This window comes from Ovis canadensis, chromosome 7 (assembly GCF_042477335.2).
Source record: "Ovis canadensis isolate MfBH-ARS-UI-01 breed Bighorn chromosome 7, ARS-UI_OviCan_v2, whole genome shotgun sequence".
NCBI classification, from domain to species: domain Eukaryota; kingdom Metazoa; phylum Chordata; class Mammalia; order Artiodactyla; family Bovidae; genus Ovis; species Ovis canadensis.
The window spans coordinates 68,407,731-68,423,599 of record NC_091251.1 but is presented as its reverse complement, the minus strand read 5'-3'; the positions used below and the strand labels follow the sequence as shown (position 1 = coordinate 68,423,599).

General features: G+C 39.6%; 1 protein-coding gene across 4 annotated transcripts in view; it reads right to left on the bottom strand.

The window, feature by feature from the left end:
• The window catches only part of MYO5A (myosin VA), a 196,133-nt gene that overhangs the window by 5,273 nt on the left and 174,991 nt on the right, over nt 1-15,869 (bottom strand). For 2 of the 4 annotated variants that reach the window (XM_069596495.1, XM_069596497.1), the window contains 7 exons: nt 14,806-14,880; nt 13,425-13,518; nt 7,675-7,821; nt 5,485-5,639; nt 3,420-3,509; nt 1,696-1,846; nt 243-525 (listed from right to left, as the gene is read on the bottom strand). In XM_069596495.1, the coding sequence (XP_069452596.1) occupies nt 243-525; nt 1,696-1,846; nt 3,420-3,509; nt 5,485-5,639; nt 7,675-7,821; nt 13,425-13,518; nt 14,806-14,880 (995 nt within the window). The remainder of the gene's footprint in view (nt 1-242; nt 526-1,695; nt 1,847-3,419; nt 3,510-5,484; nt 5,640-7,674; nt 7,822-13,424; nt 13,519-14,805; nt 14,881-15,869) is intronic. The other 2 variants (XM_069596496.1, XM_069596498.1) reach the window with 1 other exon arrangement.

Sequence of the window (15,869 nt, the reverse complement as noted above, 5' to 3'; positions counted from 1 at the left end):
CTCAAATGAGTTAACTTTACATGGAGCCGGGTTCCAACAAGCAGTGGCTGAAGGCATGCTGGGAGCAACCACGAATGTCAGTGGAGGAAGTTCAGTTAGGCAGGAGGAAGCGGCTCCATGCCTGGTCTGCCCTTACTGCTCACCTGGGGGGTTTCAGACGTCAGGTGCCCGGACCTCACGTGAGGCCCAGCACACAGTTAGGCAGCCCGAGAAGGCCATGACGGGTATTGGAGTTCGCTCACCTGATCTGCATGCCTTTACTCCAGGAGCACATGTCCTTCCGCAAGAGGAGGTTGTTGAGGGTGACGGCCCCCACGATGTAGAACATCTGCTTGACCACCTGCTTGATCAGTTCGGGGTCCATGCCGTGCTGACACATGACCGAGTGGAAGGAGTTGAGCTGCCGCAGGATGGAGTCCAGTGTGTAGGTGCCCTCGTCAGCGATGCTGGAGGTTCGCTTTCTTAGCCCTGTGGGCTTCACCCCAGAGACACCCTGAATGGTTTCATGCTCCAGCATTCCGGAGACTAAGGGAGAAGTTCATACATCAAAGAAGATTCTGATGGAAATACACGCACACGCACAAGCACGCGTGCACACACACACACAATTTAGGAAAATGATTTGAGCATCAAACTAGAGGGGAGAGGAACTACAAGTAAAAAGGCATCTGGATTTTAAACTTAATGAAATAATTATCCTTAAATGCAAAAATTTACCATGAAATTTTAATGGATTATTTTCTAAAATATGAAACAGTAGTCTTAATAGCACATGTGTAAAGTTTCTTGGGAGGATTTTTGAGAGAGAGGTTTTTAAGAGAGAGGCAATTAGGGAGAAGATAAGTATTCTCCAGTAATATCGAGCCTCAGAAGCAAACAAATCAAGTAGTAAGAAAAGCAGGATACCAGGCAGTGGTCTTGGGAGAGGGCAGTCACATGGGGCTGGAGAGCTGGGCCCTTCCTTGCCCTGAGTTTCCCTCAACAGCTTTGCACAAAATCAGCAGCCTGCAATTTTTACATGCCCTCTAATTCCAGTTTCACACCTGCTACACTTTCCAAAGGAATATAGGTAGCATGATAGGTACATACACACCCAGAGTGAGTGCACACATATAAAGAGAGGTACACGGAATCTCATATACATAGACACACACACTGATCAGTTGCTCATCCAAGAGAAACTGCAGCTTTAAACCAAATTGCCTTTAATGATTCTACAGGGGCCATGAGATGAACAACTCAGCATGGAGTGTCTGAGACCTGTTCTTGTTGCCATGGTACCTTTCCAGCCCTGTTACTATAGCCTATCAGGTAATCTGCAAACCCTTCTTAGTCTCTTTAGTTTTAGCTGGGTCCCTAGAAAGTTCTCTGCAGTAGTGTCCGCGATGAAAATTTCAAGTATTTTTGTTTTTGAAAACTGGACAAGGTCTGAGGTCTGTTGCTGGATATAAAGCATAACCCAATCTTAAGAGAGAGGCATTACACATTAGAGAGGGAAACTATTAATAGATCCTGCCATTTCCATCACGTAGAAGCAGGGATTTTGATGTGTCCCAGTTAGTCATGGCTGCGGTTCTGAGATTCCTCAGCTAATTTTGAGACTGAGTCTTACTGCGTTACCTCCTCCACATGAATACATGCTCTGACACATGTGCCACGAGACAGACCTGGATGTCAGCAATGCCCTGGACTTACCGATCATCGGCTGAAGGATGTTCTCTAACACCCGCACGAGCTGCTGGTAGATCTGAATTGCCAAGTCACTGAGCACCTGCCGGTACTCAGCCAAGTCAAAATTGGTGAGGCAGTGTTCATTCTGGCGAGAGGTGTTGTGTTTCATAAAGCCCTAGAGCCATAATGCAGAGTTAATGACAAACATGAAATAAAATGTCTCCTGTCTGTTTAACTCTCATTTGATCAACATCCTCATGCTCTTTCCCCTTTCTCCTAAGAGTTCCCATCCAACCTCCACATAAGTGCCAGGATAATCCTTCCCAAATTCTGCGTGTTTGTTTCTATCACATCCCTGCTTCCACTTCTTACTAGCATTTGAATAATATCTAAACTTGGCAGTCTAGCATTTAAGCCTTTCCACCAGCAATGTCAATGAAATGAGATAGGGGATCTCAATTTGAAAAAAAAAATTAATGAGTGTTTTCACTTATGAAACAGCTGGTTTACTGCCAAACACTAAATTATGTAAAATACCAATTTCTTAACTTCAGTTCACTAAAGTCTTATTTATAAATTCCGAACCTGAAAGACATACATAATTTTCTTAAAACTGGTCATTTCTACAGAGACTGGTGAATAAATAAAAACTTTTCCTTAATTATATTTCATGGTATTCATACAGGCTTCTCAGTCCAAGCTTAGAACGGAATCTTTTGATGGTATGTGGTAACACGGAAAGCCAACTGTACAGGCAGGTACTTTTGCCTACGTGATGGATTCTGGCCGCACTCAAGCATCTGCCCCTCGACAACTTACTTGACAACATGGTCTAGAACTGGGGACTGACAGGACAGTTAACAGGCCCTCTGAGGGATTCTGGTCTGTCAGTCCCACCTGCTCAGGGGCCATGTCTTATTCATACTGTATTTCCCATCATTTGCCAGGACAGTCTTCTGCTCCAAGCCTGTGAGTGCTCAGAAAGTGGCCACTGCTCAGCTTCTCTGCCTGTCCTGACAGCAAAGGATGGGGAGGCATGAAGGGCAGCATTTATGGGCACAAGCTCTTGAAGGTGGGCAGACCCAAAATCCTAGCTCAGCTCCTTATGGCTGAGAGGACATGGGCAAAGTGATGAACTGCTTTGAGCCTTAGTTTCTTCCTCTGTAAAACTGGGTTAGAATTCCGACCTCAAAGAGATGTAAGAATTAAACAACATAATATATAGTGGGTGATGTCTGATATATACTATGTAGCCATTAATAAATAATAATTATAAATACGTAGTTTTGAAGCAGGAAGTCTATCAACTGATGAACACATCACTATAAGCAAAAGCAAAATATATTTTTGAAAAAGTCTTGAGATATCTTTTAACATGATCACTTTTAATGTATTATAGAAAGCTAAAATTGATTCATTTCTTTAAACAGCTCCATATATCAATCCTTGAAAACCCCATTTTCACATCTTAACAAAAAGTTTCAGTGCAATAACTATTCAATGACCAATGCTCATTTTATTTCTGCTGTGCTTTCTCATAATACAAACTCTCAGAGCGAAGAAACTACGCCACTTCCCAAGTCAGTTTCATAAATAATGAATGTCAAATAGACCTATAAGCTGTCAAGCCACTTCTGAATTCAGGTTTCTAAATTAACAAGTGACTAAACATTTTGTGCTTTAAATCTTTTCCTTAAAAAGTTCAGAGAAAGTATAGCATGCTGGTTTTGTAATCAAGGTTTTCTCACCTCTTCTCCACTGTACTGCTTTAAACAGTGCAAAAATCGGCATGTGTTGGAAAGCCAAAAGGAGACGGTTTCAAAATCATCACCTCTTTTCTAAAAGGGAGAATAAGCCTAAATTAGTTTTTTCCTTATGGAAACAAAAGCCTGAAAAAACTGAATCGATACCAGAAGGCCCGTTTCCTTCACTTACCGTTAACAACAATTATAAAAATCAGTCACATTACAGTTGTAAAGCCTCATGTTGCTGCTACAGAATTCAACCACTGAATTCATTAGTTGTTACCTTGCTTGGCATCTGTTTTCTTGCCATTAGAAAGTGATGCCCATTCATTCCGTTGATATTAGCTTACTAGTCCCTTTAGGCAGAAAACAATTCACCAAGTCTAGCTTACCCAAACTTACTTCCCTGGGGGTTACTGAAGGGAATAAGAAAGGACTAAAGGTACAGAAGAGAATCACAAGCACTGTGAAGCACTAAAACCCAGATTAGGTTAAAAATCTTGTCAGTGATTAAGATACAATTTCTGAGGAGTGAATCAGACATGGGATGGAGGGAGTCCTGTGCGGAGCACTGGACAGTCTGGCTTTTCATCAGTCCTGGGCCACATGCCAAACAACAGCTCTAAATCAAAACAGGACACGAGACAAATGGACTTCAATTTAAAAAAAGGATGTTCCAAAAGAGTGCTATGTTCAAGAATCTACGCTTTTTACATTTTTAAATTATTTTATTTTTTTCTTAAGTCTTTATTGAATTCATTACAATATTGCTTCTGTTTTATGTTTTGGTTTTTCTACTACAAGGCATGTGGGATCTTTGGTCCCTGACCAGGGATCAAACCCACACCCTCTGCATTGGAAGGTGAACTCTTAACCATTGGAAAGTGGAAGTCTTAACCACCAGGGAAGTTCCAAGTAGCTACTCATTTTAAATCTTTAAACAATCTGGTACAATAATTAGTCAAATTAGATAAACTTCTTCTTGTAATTAAGATGAGAGGGAGAAAACTTCATGATTTGGTTTTGCTGTCTTCATAGGCGTTAACTTAAGAAGTAGTAAAATTCATAGTCTAATAGATGCAGTATACCATCAATACCAGAAATTACATGAGCTCCATTCAGAAGACATTCATCAGTTTTTGAATGTTAACATATTTAGAAACTCCACACTTTAGTAACCACTGCAGAATGTAACCACATAGAGTATCTGTGCAGTAGGGATTGAGAACTGGCATTAAAAGTTATGACCAGGGCTGGGGCAGAGTGTTTAATGGGTGCAGTTTCAGCTGGGGAAGATGAAAAAGTTCTGGAGATGATGATGGTGACAGTTATACAACAATATGAATGGACTTAATGCCACAGAACTGTGCACTGAAAAATGGTTAAAACTAAGAATAACGTTCACCGTTTTTCTAGGTTGTCAAAAGGATGATTATGCAACGTGACTCAGTGATTACTGAGTTATGTAGGGCTTTCTGTTCTATTATGTAACTTCGCTGCCTTTTCCAAGTGTTTCCTCTCTGATTAGTATCTATGTGTTGCTGAAACCAGGCATTTCAGGTAACAAGGAAAATTATGGAGTGAGCTGGAGAATAATGGGAAGAAAAGTCAGAAGAGAATTTTAAATATTTTATCAGACAGCTTTTTATATGAATGGGCTGCTGCTGCCGCTGCTGCTAAGTTGCTTCAGTCACTAAATATTTTAAACACCTATTTTAACTATAGCATCATATTCCCTGTATATATGAACTTCACTAAGTAGTATTTTTAATTTAGTTCTAAGACAGACCTCAAAGCAGACTATTTCTATGAAGAAATTTGGTTTACTTCACAGCTAAATGTAAGTATATAGAATTAATTTTGATTATTGTTTAATCTGAGCCCTGTTTTGAAAGAAAGCACAGACACATTACATAATGAATATTTCCTATAATGGAAGGTATCAGTTAAGACTAAAATGTGGCCACAATTGGCAACTTAGCTTATGTCTAAGGATGGAAAAACACCTCTGTAGAGACCCTGTCATCATTAATATTCATTATGAGAGACTTGCTGAACATGAACTAACCTTCAGTACTTTCTTGATGCTGTTAATTGTTGACGTTAGCAACGACCTTACTTTCTGGTCATCATTCAGGTAGTCAGCATGCCGAACACACATAAACAAGATATACGCTGGTAACCCTGGAATCAAATTGACTGCCACACCACGTGGCTTCAGCTCTAAAAGAGAAAAGAAGAAAAACAGTCTTACATAACTTTGAAAGTCTTCATAAGGAATGCTTTTTGAGATATAAAAGCACAGTTCTCATGTAACAGTTCAATCATTCAGGGTAAATAGGTCATGTTTTTAAAAAAGCATATTTTAGAATAGAGGATTTCTTGACTGTAGGGACACGAGATTCTTAGTTGCTTACACAATGACAACTCTCAAATGTCTATCTTCTGCCCTGACTTTTCCTTTGAATCTAGGCTCATGTAACAAGTGGCTTTTGACATCTCTGCTCAGGCCTGTCCCACAAAGCCCATCCCCCACGGAACCTGCTCTTCCAGGAGTTTTCCCATCTCAGTAAGTGGCAGTCTATGCCTTCTAGTTTCTCAGGATATAAACCTTGTCATCATCTTTGTCTTCTTTTCTTCTCTCACATCACACATCTAATCTAACAACAAATCCTGTTGGCTCTACACATAAGACATGTCCAGAACAATCCTGCTACTTCTCTGCCAGCTCCCCTAGTCTAGGCCACCACCATCTTCTCCTGGATCCCGGTGAGAGCTTCCCAACTGGTCTCCCTGACTCACACCTGGCTCCTCAGTAGTACACTTTCCACATAACAACCAGAGTAATTCTATAAGAAAATGTAGTCAGATCATGTCACACTTGTTCTGAAAACCTTCCAAGTAGCTTCTCATCTCATTCATTTGTAAAACCCGAAATCCTCACCATGGCTGTGTGATCTGGCCTGCTCCCCTTTCCAGCTCACTGTGCTCCTCCATTAAATGGGTCTCCTTGCTGCTGGGTGAAGACACCAGGCATGTGCCCACCCCAAGGCTTTCTGTCTGGAATGTTCTTTTCTCAGCTATCAGCAGGACTTGCTTCCTTACTTCCTTTGGTCTCTGTCCAAAGGAGATCACCTCGTCAAAGAGGCCCTTCCTAACAACTTTATATAAATTCGTACACCGCCTTCACCGTTTATTTTTCTCATCCCCTTATTTGTTTTTATCTACCTCCCCCCACCCCATGGAATATAAACTCTTTGAGAGTAGAGACTTTGTTCATTACCCAATACCTAGAAAATGCTTAGCACACAGTAGGAATGCCCCAAACGTTTATTGAATTAATGAATCTTTTTAAATTCTATGCTTAAAAACCAGTGGCTTCTTACCATTTTTTCAAAATGAAGATCACACTGAAACCTAAGCGCCTCTGCATCTACATATAGTTCTAAGTTTAACACCGCGAACTCTAGGAACATTAAACCACTGCCGATCACACTGCTGCCACCCTGGCACATGGAGGGAGGAATGCTCTGCAAAGGCTGAAAGGAGAGGGTTGTAGTGTTTCGAGCTCACAACTTATGGGCTGCATACACTCCTGAACTATTTCCCATGCTCCCCTAAAAAGTCTTCTTGTAGAGCCAGTGGGCTCATACCCAGACTCAAAGGCCTTCTGCTGCTCTGAAGGGCTTCTTCTAGTCCCATCTCCATTGTCCAGTCAGTCCTCTCTTGCCACTGCTGGAATCTTTTCCTTAATTCTGTTCCTTCCCTACTATTAAACTGTTTTTCCTGACATATTTAGCCATATACCCTTCCTAGGGAAGTAAGGAACAAGAGAAACTCAGGGACTTAAATGGCCTAGGACAGTGGTGTTCAACTGCAGCTAGCTACACATCAGAATCCCTTGAGAGACGAAAAAAAAAAAGAACTAGGGACATGGCCAGGTTCTTTCCTCTAGACATTCTGATGTAATTGGTCTGCAGGGGGGAACATACATCAACACTTTTCAAAAGCTTCCTGGGTTATTATAACGGGCACAGGAGCTGAGAAGACCTCATGTGACCCTAATAGGCAGTCCTCGCTGGCATCCTTGGAGGGTGACTGACAGCCATGATGGGGTCAGAATGCTGCGGCAGTCCTGCACACAGCACGCAAGGCTGACCAAGGAAACCAGTGTGAATATGTAATAAATGAGTGACTAATCTCTCCCACCACTGACACGTACCAGAAAGACCCTTCATCTCCCACAGGAAATACTTGCCCAGAATCAGGTTCTTCACAAGTTTTTGCTCATCCTCCTTCTTGTATTCCAGCATTCCTTGGAAATCCTTTTCCTTCCTGGGAATGTTGACTGGACGAATGGGTTCATCAATGATCTGTCCTGGCGATACGTTCTCCATCTGGCCCACTTCATTAGAAACAAAAGAAGAAAAATGTGTTCCAGGTAGAAAAGATGAGCGGTTTCATGTTCCATTAATTTTAAGTGAACTCTGTAACAACAGAAACTTGCCCTATTTGCCACTTCATTGCCCCTTCTTAAATAATTTTTTTTTGGTAAAACTGGATGGATAGATGGTAAAATTACATATTAATGTCACTCTGACAACAACTAGTACTTATTACTATCAACATTAAGAATCTTACTTGATTCAAAAGCATCTTTTTGTAATACATTTTATTTTGTAATAAGATTAAATGTCCCCAAAGTAAGTGGCTTAATTGGCTCAGAGGTTACAGTGTCTGCCTGCAATGTGGGAGACCTGGGTTCTATCCCTGGGTCGGGAAGATCCCCTGGAGAAGGAAATGGCAACCCACTCCAGTATTCTTGCCTGGAGAATCCCATGGAGGGAGGAGCCTGGTAGGCTACAGTCCACGGATTTGCAAAGAGTCGGATACGACTGAGCTACTTCACTTCACTTCTTAGTTAACTCATCAGTATCAATCATAAATGTCTAAATATATTTGACTTTATTTCATAGAAGGAAATTCAATATTCTATAGAGGCATCCCTCATTCCTTGAAGAAACCATGAACAGATAAAACAACCTGTATTTAATATGTTTGTGTCTGTGTGTGCTCAGTTGTGTTTGCCTCTTTGTGATCCCACGGACTATAGTCCGCCAGGCTCCTCTGTTCATGGGATTTTCCAAGCAAGAATACTGGAGTGGGTTGCCATTTCCTTTTCCAAGGGATCTTCCAGACGCAGGGATTGAACCCATATCTCCCGCACTACCAGGAGGATTCTTTACCATTGGGCCACCTGGGGAAGCCTCTGTATTTAATATTAAAATAATTTCCTAAATTTATTCATTTTGTTTGTTTGTTTGTAGTAAAGTGTTAAAAATCCTACCACAAAGTTGCAACCAAAAAAGTACAAACACTGGTGAACAACCCTTTCAGATGTTAAAACTAATCACCATTGTTGATGGTAGCTGTGAGAAAATAACTCGGGGTTAAAAGTCTCCAATTTCATCTCATCTAGGAAATGCAAGGGAACGAGAGTTACAACAGTGTTTGTGGAGCTAAATGCTAGCAAGCACATTTTTAATTCTCTTATCTATAGGAAGAGCAGCAGTTAAGACATCTATTTAAGTGCAGATTAAGTTTGAGTTCAGAGACTGTTGGCAAACAAAATGCAGATCAGATGCATTAGAAAGTTCTGTCTTGCTGAGTCCACAAGGTATCAGTAGTGCTTCTCCAGTCACTCTGGGCAATTTCCTGTGTTAGCTCTGGGAAGCCAGCTTCACAGCACAAGGTTATCAAAGAGAACACCAATACCTGCCAGCGCTCTTGCTCGTGTGGCAGAGAGCCTCGTGGCTCCTCGTCCACCTCACGCTGCAGCATCACACATTGGGGCTATCAGCGCTGAAAAGCACCACCATCTATCAATATCATGATATCTAAAGAGCCGTCATACTGTAACTGGACAACTCAGGGCTGCAGCCATCTTGCATAACCTAGTGTTTCAGATGTATGATACAGTCTGGAACCACAGGACTAACGGAAAAATGCATGCATCTTCACAAGAGATATGAGATTCAAGCTATTTAGTTTTACATAAATTATTTCTGGAGACAGTTTAAACACAACACCAGGGGGATCTCAGAATCAGCATACAATGGCCCTCACAGCTCCTGTATATGTTCTGTATGTAAAACAAAATAATAGAATCCCTGCCATCTATGAACTAGTTGCTTTGAGCCACAGGAACAATTCTATGAGGGGAAACTGGAAGGCAACAGATTCAATGTATTGATATTAAGTTTATGAACAATGCACATATGTGGACTCTGAATAACTCAAAACATTTTAAACCTACCAATTTTATCATATTTGATTACAATATATAGTATTATTTTATATAACACCAAGGAAGGAAAAATACTGCCAATTAAACTACAACCTAACAACTGCAATAATATACATCATAATTTCAGATGTTAAAATGTGAAAAGTTTTCTGCCTCAGAATTTATGAAATATAGTGAATATTTTAACTAAGAAATTACATGTTTTAAAAGAAACCTTCACTTTCCTTTCAAATATCTCTAAAGAAGATATTTTCAGTTCTGTGCAAAAATGCCAGAGATAAAATCTGCCATGTTTTCATTAAAATTTTCTCTGTCTTTGAATTCTTGTCAGAGATTAGAGTCTTTACAAAAATACAGATAAAATATAGGTATCAGCTCAACATAACCTTGATTTATTTAACAAATCATATATTAATTAAAATGTCAACCCTTATGTAGTATCAGGAAAATATAAAGCCTGAAAGAGAGAAGCTAGAATACCACACAGTTTTTAAAGACTCAAGGGATGCTGGGGGTCATTTAGCCCAATGCTCCATCTAATACAGACATCTTTCTAGAAAGATCTGAAGCAATACCTATTTCTATAATCTAGATTATTTATACTTGAGAGAAAAACATTCCTGGACCTTTTTATCCTAGAAAAAGAAAGGAAATTGGAGGATTTTTTCCCCCTCACTTTTGGCACAGGGAAGACCTTGATCTCAGGTTTAACTGAGACAGTCAAATGAATTACTATAAGAAGAAAGACTCTTGAGAAATACAACACAAAGGAAAGAAGTCAGTGGTTCTCAGGAGGCATGGATTCTAGTTCCACTTTGGCCACTAAGTGGCTGAGACTTTGGAAGTCACCGTTTCTGGGTCTCAGCTCTGTCTCCTATGAAGTAATTAACTGATTTATAGAATTCTTTTAGGTCTAAATTCACTGACTTTATGAAAATTGAGATGGAACACCCACTCCTGGATTAAAATATAGCACAAAGCACATCAAACTTTGAAACACTCTTGATTTAAATTTATAATTTCTGCTAAAATTAGGCATGTTGGCATTAAAAAAAGTCTTAGATGGTGTCTAAAAATGTCTTTTTAATTAAGCATAGCCCATAGGAGGAGGTAAGTCTTGCTATTTTCAACCAGAAGACTTTAAGTACATTATTATATATTCAGAAAAAATAAGAAAACTTTTAGCTATTAGAAGGTGCTTTGCTATACAAAGTTATCAGTGTTCTCTACGCACCGTGGGGATAAGACAACAGGAGACAAAGGTGTGGGAAGAGCTTGTAGCCTTTATGCTCTGCCTTGGGGAGGGGAAGGACACTGCACTCAGTAAGTGCTCAAGACACATAAGCCAATTTCATCGTATTCTGTAGACTGTGTATCATTTAGCTCAGTTTTTAAGACTATCATGTCTTTTTTGTTTAATCTATGAATTACCTTCTCAAATGTCGTTATAGAGTTAAGAATACAATTGGCAGGATAGTTTAACTGATGAGGTTGAATTCTGACTGATAATGGCTTAAAATCATTAACATCACGAAATATTCTCAGGTATCCCTTTAAGTAAAAATATACATATCAAAGAAAGCTAAGTAAAAATGTAAAATAAGTGATTTTTCTATTTACCAAAAGTTACTAACATATGGTAAATGAATCATTAGGAGCTTAAAAAATAATTTTACAAGTTAATACCCTTAAAATCAGTTTCTTTTAAGCAGATACTCTGCTGTCTATGGAGAAGGCAATGGCACCCCACTCCAGTACTCTTGCCTGGAAAATCCCATGGACAGAGGAGCCTGGTGGGCTGCAGTCCATGGGATCGCTAAGAGTCAGACACGACTGAGTGACTTCACTTTCACTTTTCACTTTTATGCATTGGAGAAGGAAATGGCAACCCACTCCAGGGTTCTTGCCTGGAGAATCCCAGGGACGGGGGAGCCTGGTGGGCTGCCATCTATGGGGTCGCACAGAGTCGGACATGACTGAAGCGACTTAGCAGCAGCAGCCGCTGCTGTCTAATTATCATCTCATGATATAATTAATGCAGAGTTAAGTGCAGAAAGGTTCTCTGAATAAAGGTTTTTTAAAGTTCTGCCAATAGATATTACAGCCCATGTATGTGATTTGGAGGTTCAAAATTTTAATAGATGAATCACATAATGCTAAAGGATTATATAATAAAACATGACTATAAAGTAATCTATCTGATATCTAAACAAATATTTCAGTATTTGTACATAGGAGGGAGTATTATCCTCTTCAAAGTAAATATCCATGTTGCTGTTCTAAATATTTCTGACACTTATTTACACATTCAACAAACATTAATGGAATGATTATGACAGGTCAGACAATATGCTAGGTGCTGTGAAAACAAGGGGAAATAACAGATGGTCACCATGCTCAAAATGATCACAATCCATTGAGGAAGCCAGTATCAGACAGCAAATTTGCTAAAAACATGACAGTGAAGACCATAAAGGTGGGAGATGAACTGTGGTGCCACAGAGAGTACAGCCGTAGGGTCTGTCTAGATGATCAGGAAAGGCTGCTCTTGAGCATTTGACATATAACTCTGGTCTCAAAGGATAAGCAGGCCTTGACTAAGAGAAGTGGGAAGATCAAACAGGTGGAAGAGTTATGGCAGGCCTGGCATGTTGGAGGAATGAAAGCCAGACAGTCAATCATGGCAGATTCTTTTGAACATTCCCAGTGATGGGGAATGTTCACCCTTTGAGCAGAGCAAAAATTATTCCGTGACAATGACAGAATAGATGGGTAGTCAGACTGCACAGTATCATTTCTGGTCAAAATGGTAATAGCTTGCGTAGGTCTGAAGGCAATTCCAAAGAGGGGCTCAAAATCTCTAGAACAATGAGATCGTTGCTGGGATAAGCTTACAATGTGGCTTTCGCCCTGTTCACTGCTACATCCCTGGCACCTACTTACTGAAGGAACAAACACTCACCCACCAGAATCGTTTGTATATAATAAAAACTGATATCTGATTCTTTCTCAAGGTGTTTTCCCATCATCATCATATATAAATCTTGTTTTATAGACTCTCCTTTATAACTACAATTCATTTTTTCTTATTTACTTCTCTTTTTGTTCTCCATTTGATGGTAAGTTCTTTGAGGACACAGACTGTCTTATTCATCTTAGTATCCCTAATACTAATAACAGTAATAAAAATAAGTTGTAGATAGCATTTACTATGTGTCAGGAACCATACTAAATTCATTCCACATATTAATTAATTTAATCATTACAAACCATGTCAGGTAGATATCATTATCATTCCCATTTAACAGGTGGGAATAGTGAGGAATAGACAGGTTCAGTAACTTGCCCAATATCAGATGACTAATAGTGCAACAGCCAGTATTTAAACCCAAGAAACTTGGCTACAGAATCCATGCGCTTAACTGACATGCAACATTGCTTAGCACAGTGCCTGGCATACAGAAGACAGCCATTAGATGTTTATTGAATGAATTCACTCTTTTTGTAAGTTAGTACTACCATGAAAAGAACATTTTCCCCACTCAGCAATGAAAATTTCTACTCCACGGAGGCCAAGTTTGCTAAAGTCATTTTTGTTATTGTCCCTAATATTCACACACAAATTGAGCCACACTCTTAAGCCACTAGTATAGTATGTAAAACCAAGGTTCGGCAATTGTCATAAAAACATGTTTAAATACCTTCTAGTTCACCAATTTTTTTGGCAAATACTTTAAGTTGTTTTTTCAGTTTCCGGACAGTCTTATCTTGTTTTTCGAGTTGTTCCATCAAATCCTAAAGATCAAAATGAGAAATATAACAGAAAGATCAAAATAAATCATCTAAAATGCAGGGAGGAAAGCAGACACAAAGTTACAGAAACAGTACTTAGTTTTACACAAAAAGTTAGTTTTACATAAAAGCTCCATAAAAGCTCATTGGTGGAGCCCCAGCTGGCTAAAACTGGCAGGCAATAGGAAAGGCAGCTATAATAAAAGCAAATGTTAAAATATACAGTGCAGTAACTCCTTTACAGCGTGATGGACAGCAGGCTCACTGTGGAGTGAGTAGACTCCAGTAGACTCCGTGGGGGCAAAACAATTAAATGCTCATAAAATGTACTGCTATTTCAGTAGAAAGTTTTTCATTTAAAGGGGGAATAAGCAAGGTAAATTTTGATGAATGCACACAGTTTTGTGTGAAGTTTTAAGGATGGCTGCACTTAGGGGCTTTTAACTGACACCTATGTGTGTGAAGCACTGTCTCTACGAGTTCCACCCTTTGGAGAGGCTAAAACTAGTCCTGTAACTAAGAAAAGTTAAGAGGTTTCGGGAATTAAAAGGTAAGTTAAAAAATAACCACAGAGAACAGTAGAGAGTGGTTGACAGACTAAGTGGCAGTTAGATAACACACCCATAGAAATCTCCTGGGTAATATAATTTTGCTTATAGGGAAAAAAGGGGATAATTCCATATGATTTCTGCAAAAAGAGAAAACAAAAGCAGTACGTTCATGGGCAGGGGTTAAAAAAAAAACAAAGGTGTGATACTTGGCTCCCTAATCAAGAATTCTTTCAAATGACAGGCAGAGACAAACAATCAATAATTTAGAAGAAAAGTGGGCAACAGCAAACCAGGAGCTTCAAGCGGAAATAAAGCAATGATTTAAGAGGTTTGTGGTTGTTATTCAGGTTATGGATTTTAAAAGGCGTTTATAAATACAAGTATTCATTCTTTTTCCAATTTAGACAGGGCTGATTTAGGTATTCGACCAATGATTCAAAAGGAACAGTTGCTAACATTTCAAAGTGTTCAGTTGTGCTTCTTGGATTTTTACTTTACCTTTCAAATCATATTTTGCTTCCATCACACTGTAAGCCTAGTGTTAATAACAAACCAAAGGTGACAATGGACGTAGGACACTGACAGAGGCGACATCACTGGCTAAAAGACAGCTGTGGGGAGAAACAGGTTTTGTGAAAGTTCCTCAAGAGACCTCCCAGGAAGGGCAGGCAGAGTGCTCTTCGCTTATAGAGGGCTAGAAACAGTGAGGAAGACAACAGGAAAGCACTCTTTTACATACAATCATCCGTTTGTAAAGTGAAATCCGATATGATTGATACTTCTTAGGGTCATCTGCATATAATTCCTCAAAATACTGAAAAAACAGGCACAATGGACATTCGTTTTTCTTTGTGTCTTTGAGGGGAATGCTATCTCAGCAAAATCAATTGTAAAATATTTTAAAACACAGATAAAGAATCTATATATATAGACTCAAACGGCTCTGATTTGACATCTGTCATTGCCCTCTAATTTTTCTAGTGCAGATGATTCTGATTCCATATCCACAAATACATTTTCACATGCTTGGAGGAAACAGGTGATATTAGCAGGTAAACAGAGCTGTGGTCCATATTCCCCAGACAAGGCTGTGAGTTCACTCCTCTGACCTGCTCCTACGCTGCTGCACTTTCTCTGCTGCCAGCAGCAGCAGCAAGAGTGGGGAAGGGAATTCAAACAAAAGTGAGAATAACGGCAAAGTTGGAGCTCTTGTTTGATGTTGGAAGGACTGGGCAGAAGCTGTGTGCCTTCCTTCTCTGAAGGGCAGCTTGGGGCAACCTGTGAAGTTTGCTCACTAGAGGAGGCAGAACAGTCATCTCTGTGTTTGTGTTTGTAGGGTAGGGTTTGTGGGAAGGGTTTTCAGGGTAGAGTTTCAAAGAACACAAAGCCCAGGCCCACCGGTGCTTTAACATTCTACCCAAGTGCTTCCTACAGAAATGCAAAAAAAGACACTCTAATGACAGTGAAAAACTGCATCATCCCCTGTAGGTAAGTTTGAATCCATTCTCCTGAATTAGCAATCAGTGAGGCAGGAGAAGCCTATGAACCTACAAAGAGTTTTCCTAAAATTCAAACTAGGTTTCACCAGCTTAGAATATGGAAGGGGTTGATTTATTTTTGTATCAGCTATACAAAATCAAAAAGAAAAGTAATAATGCACACAAGATTGCAAGGGAAATGCTTAACCAACTTAGCAAAACAACTCTGAGAATCTACCACCCAGAAGCATCTTTATTTCATGGTTTCACCTTGTATTTTAAGATAATGATTTAAAAGCACAGAATTTATATGCTAATCAATCAT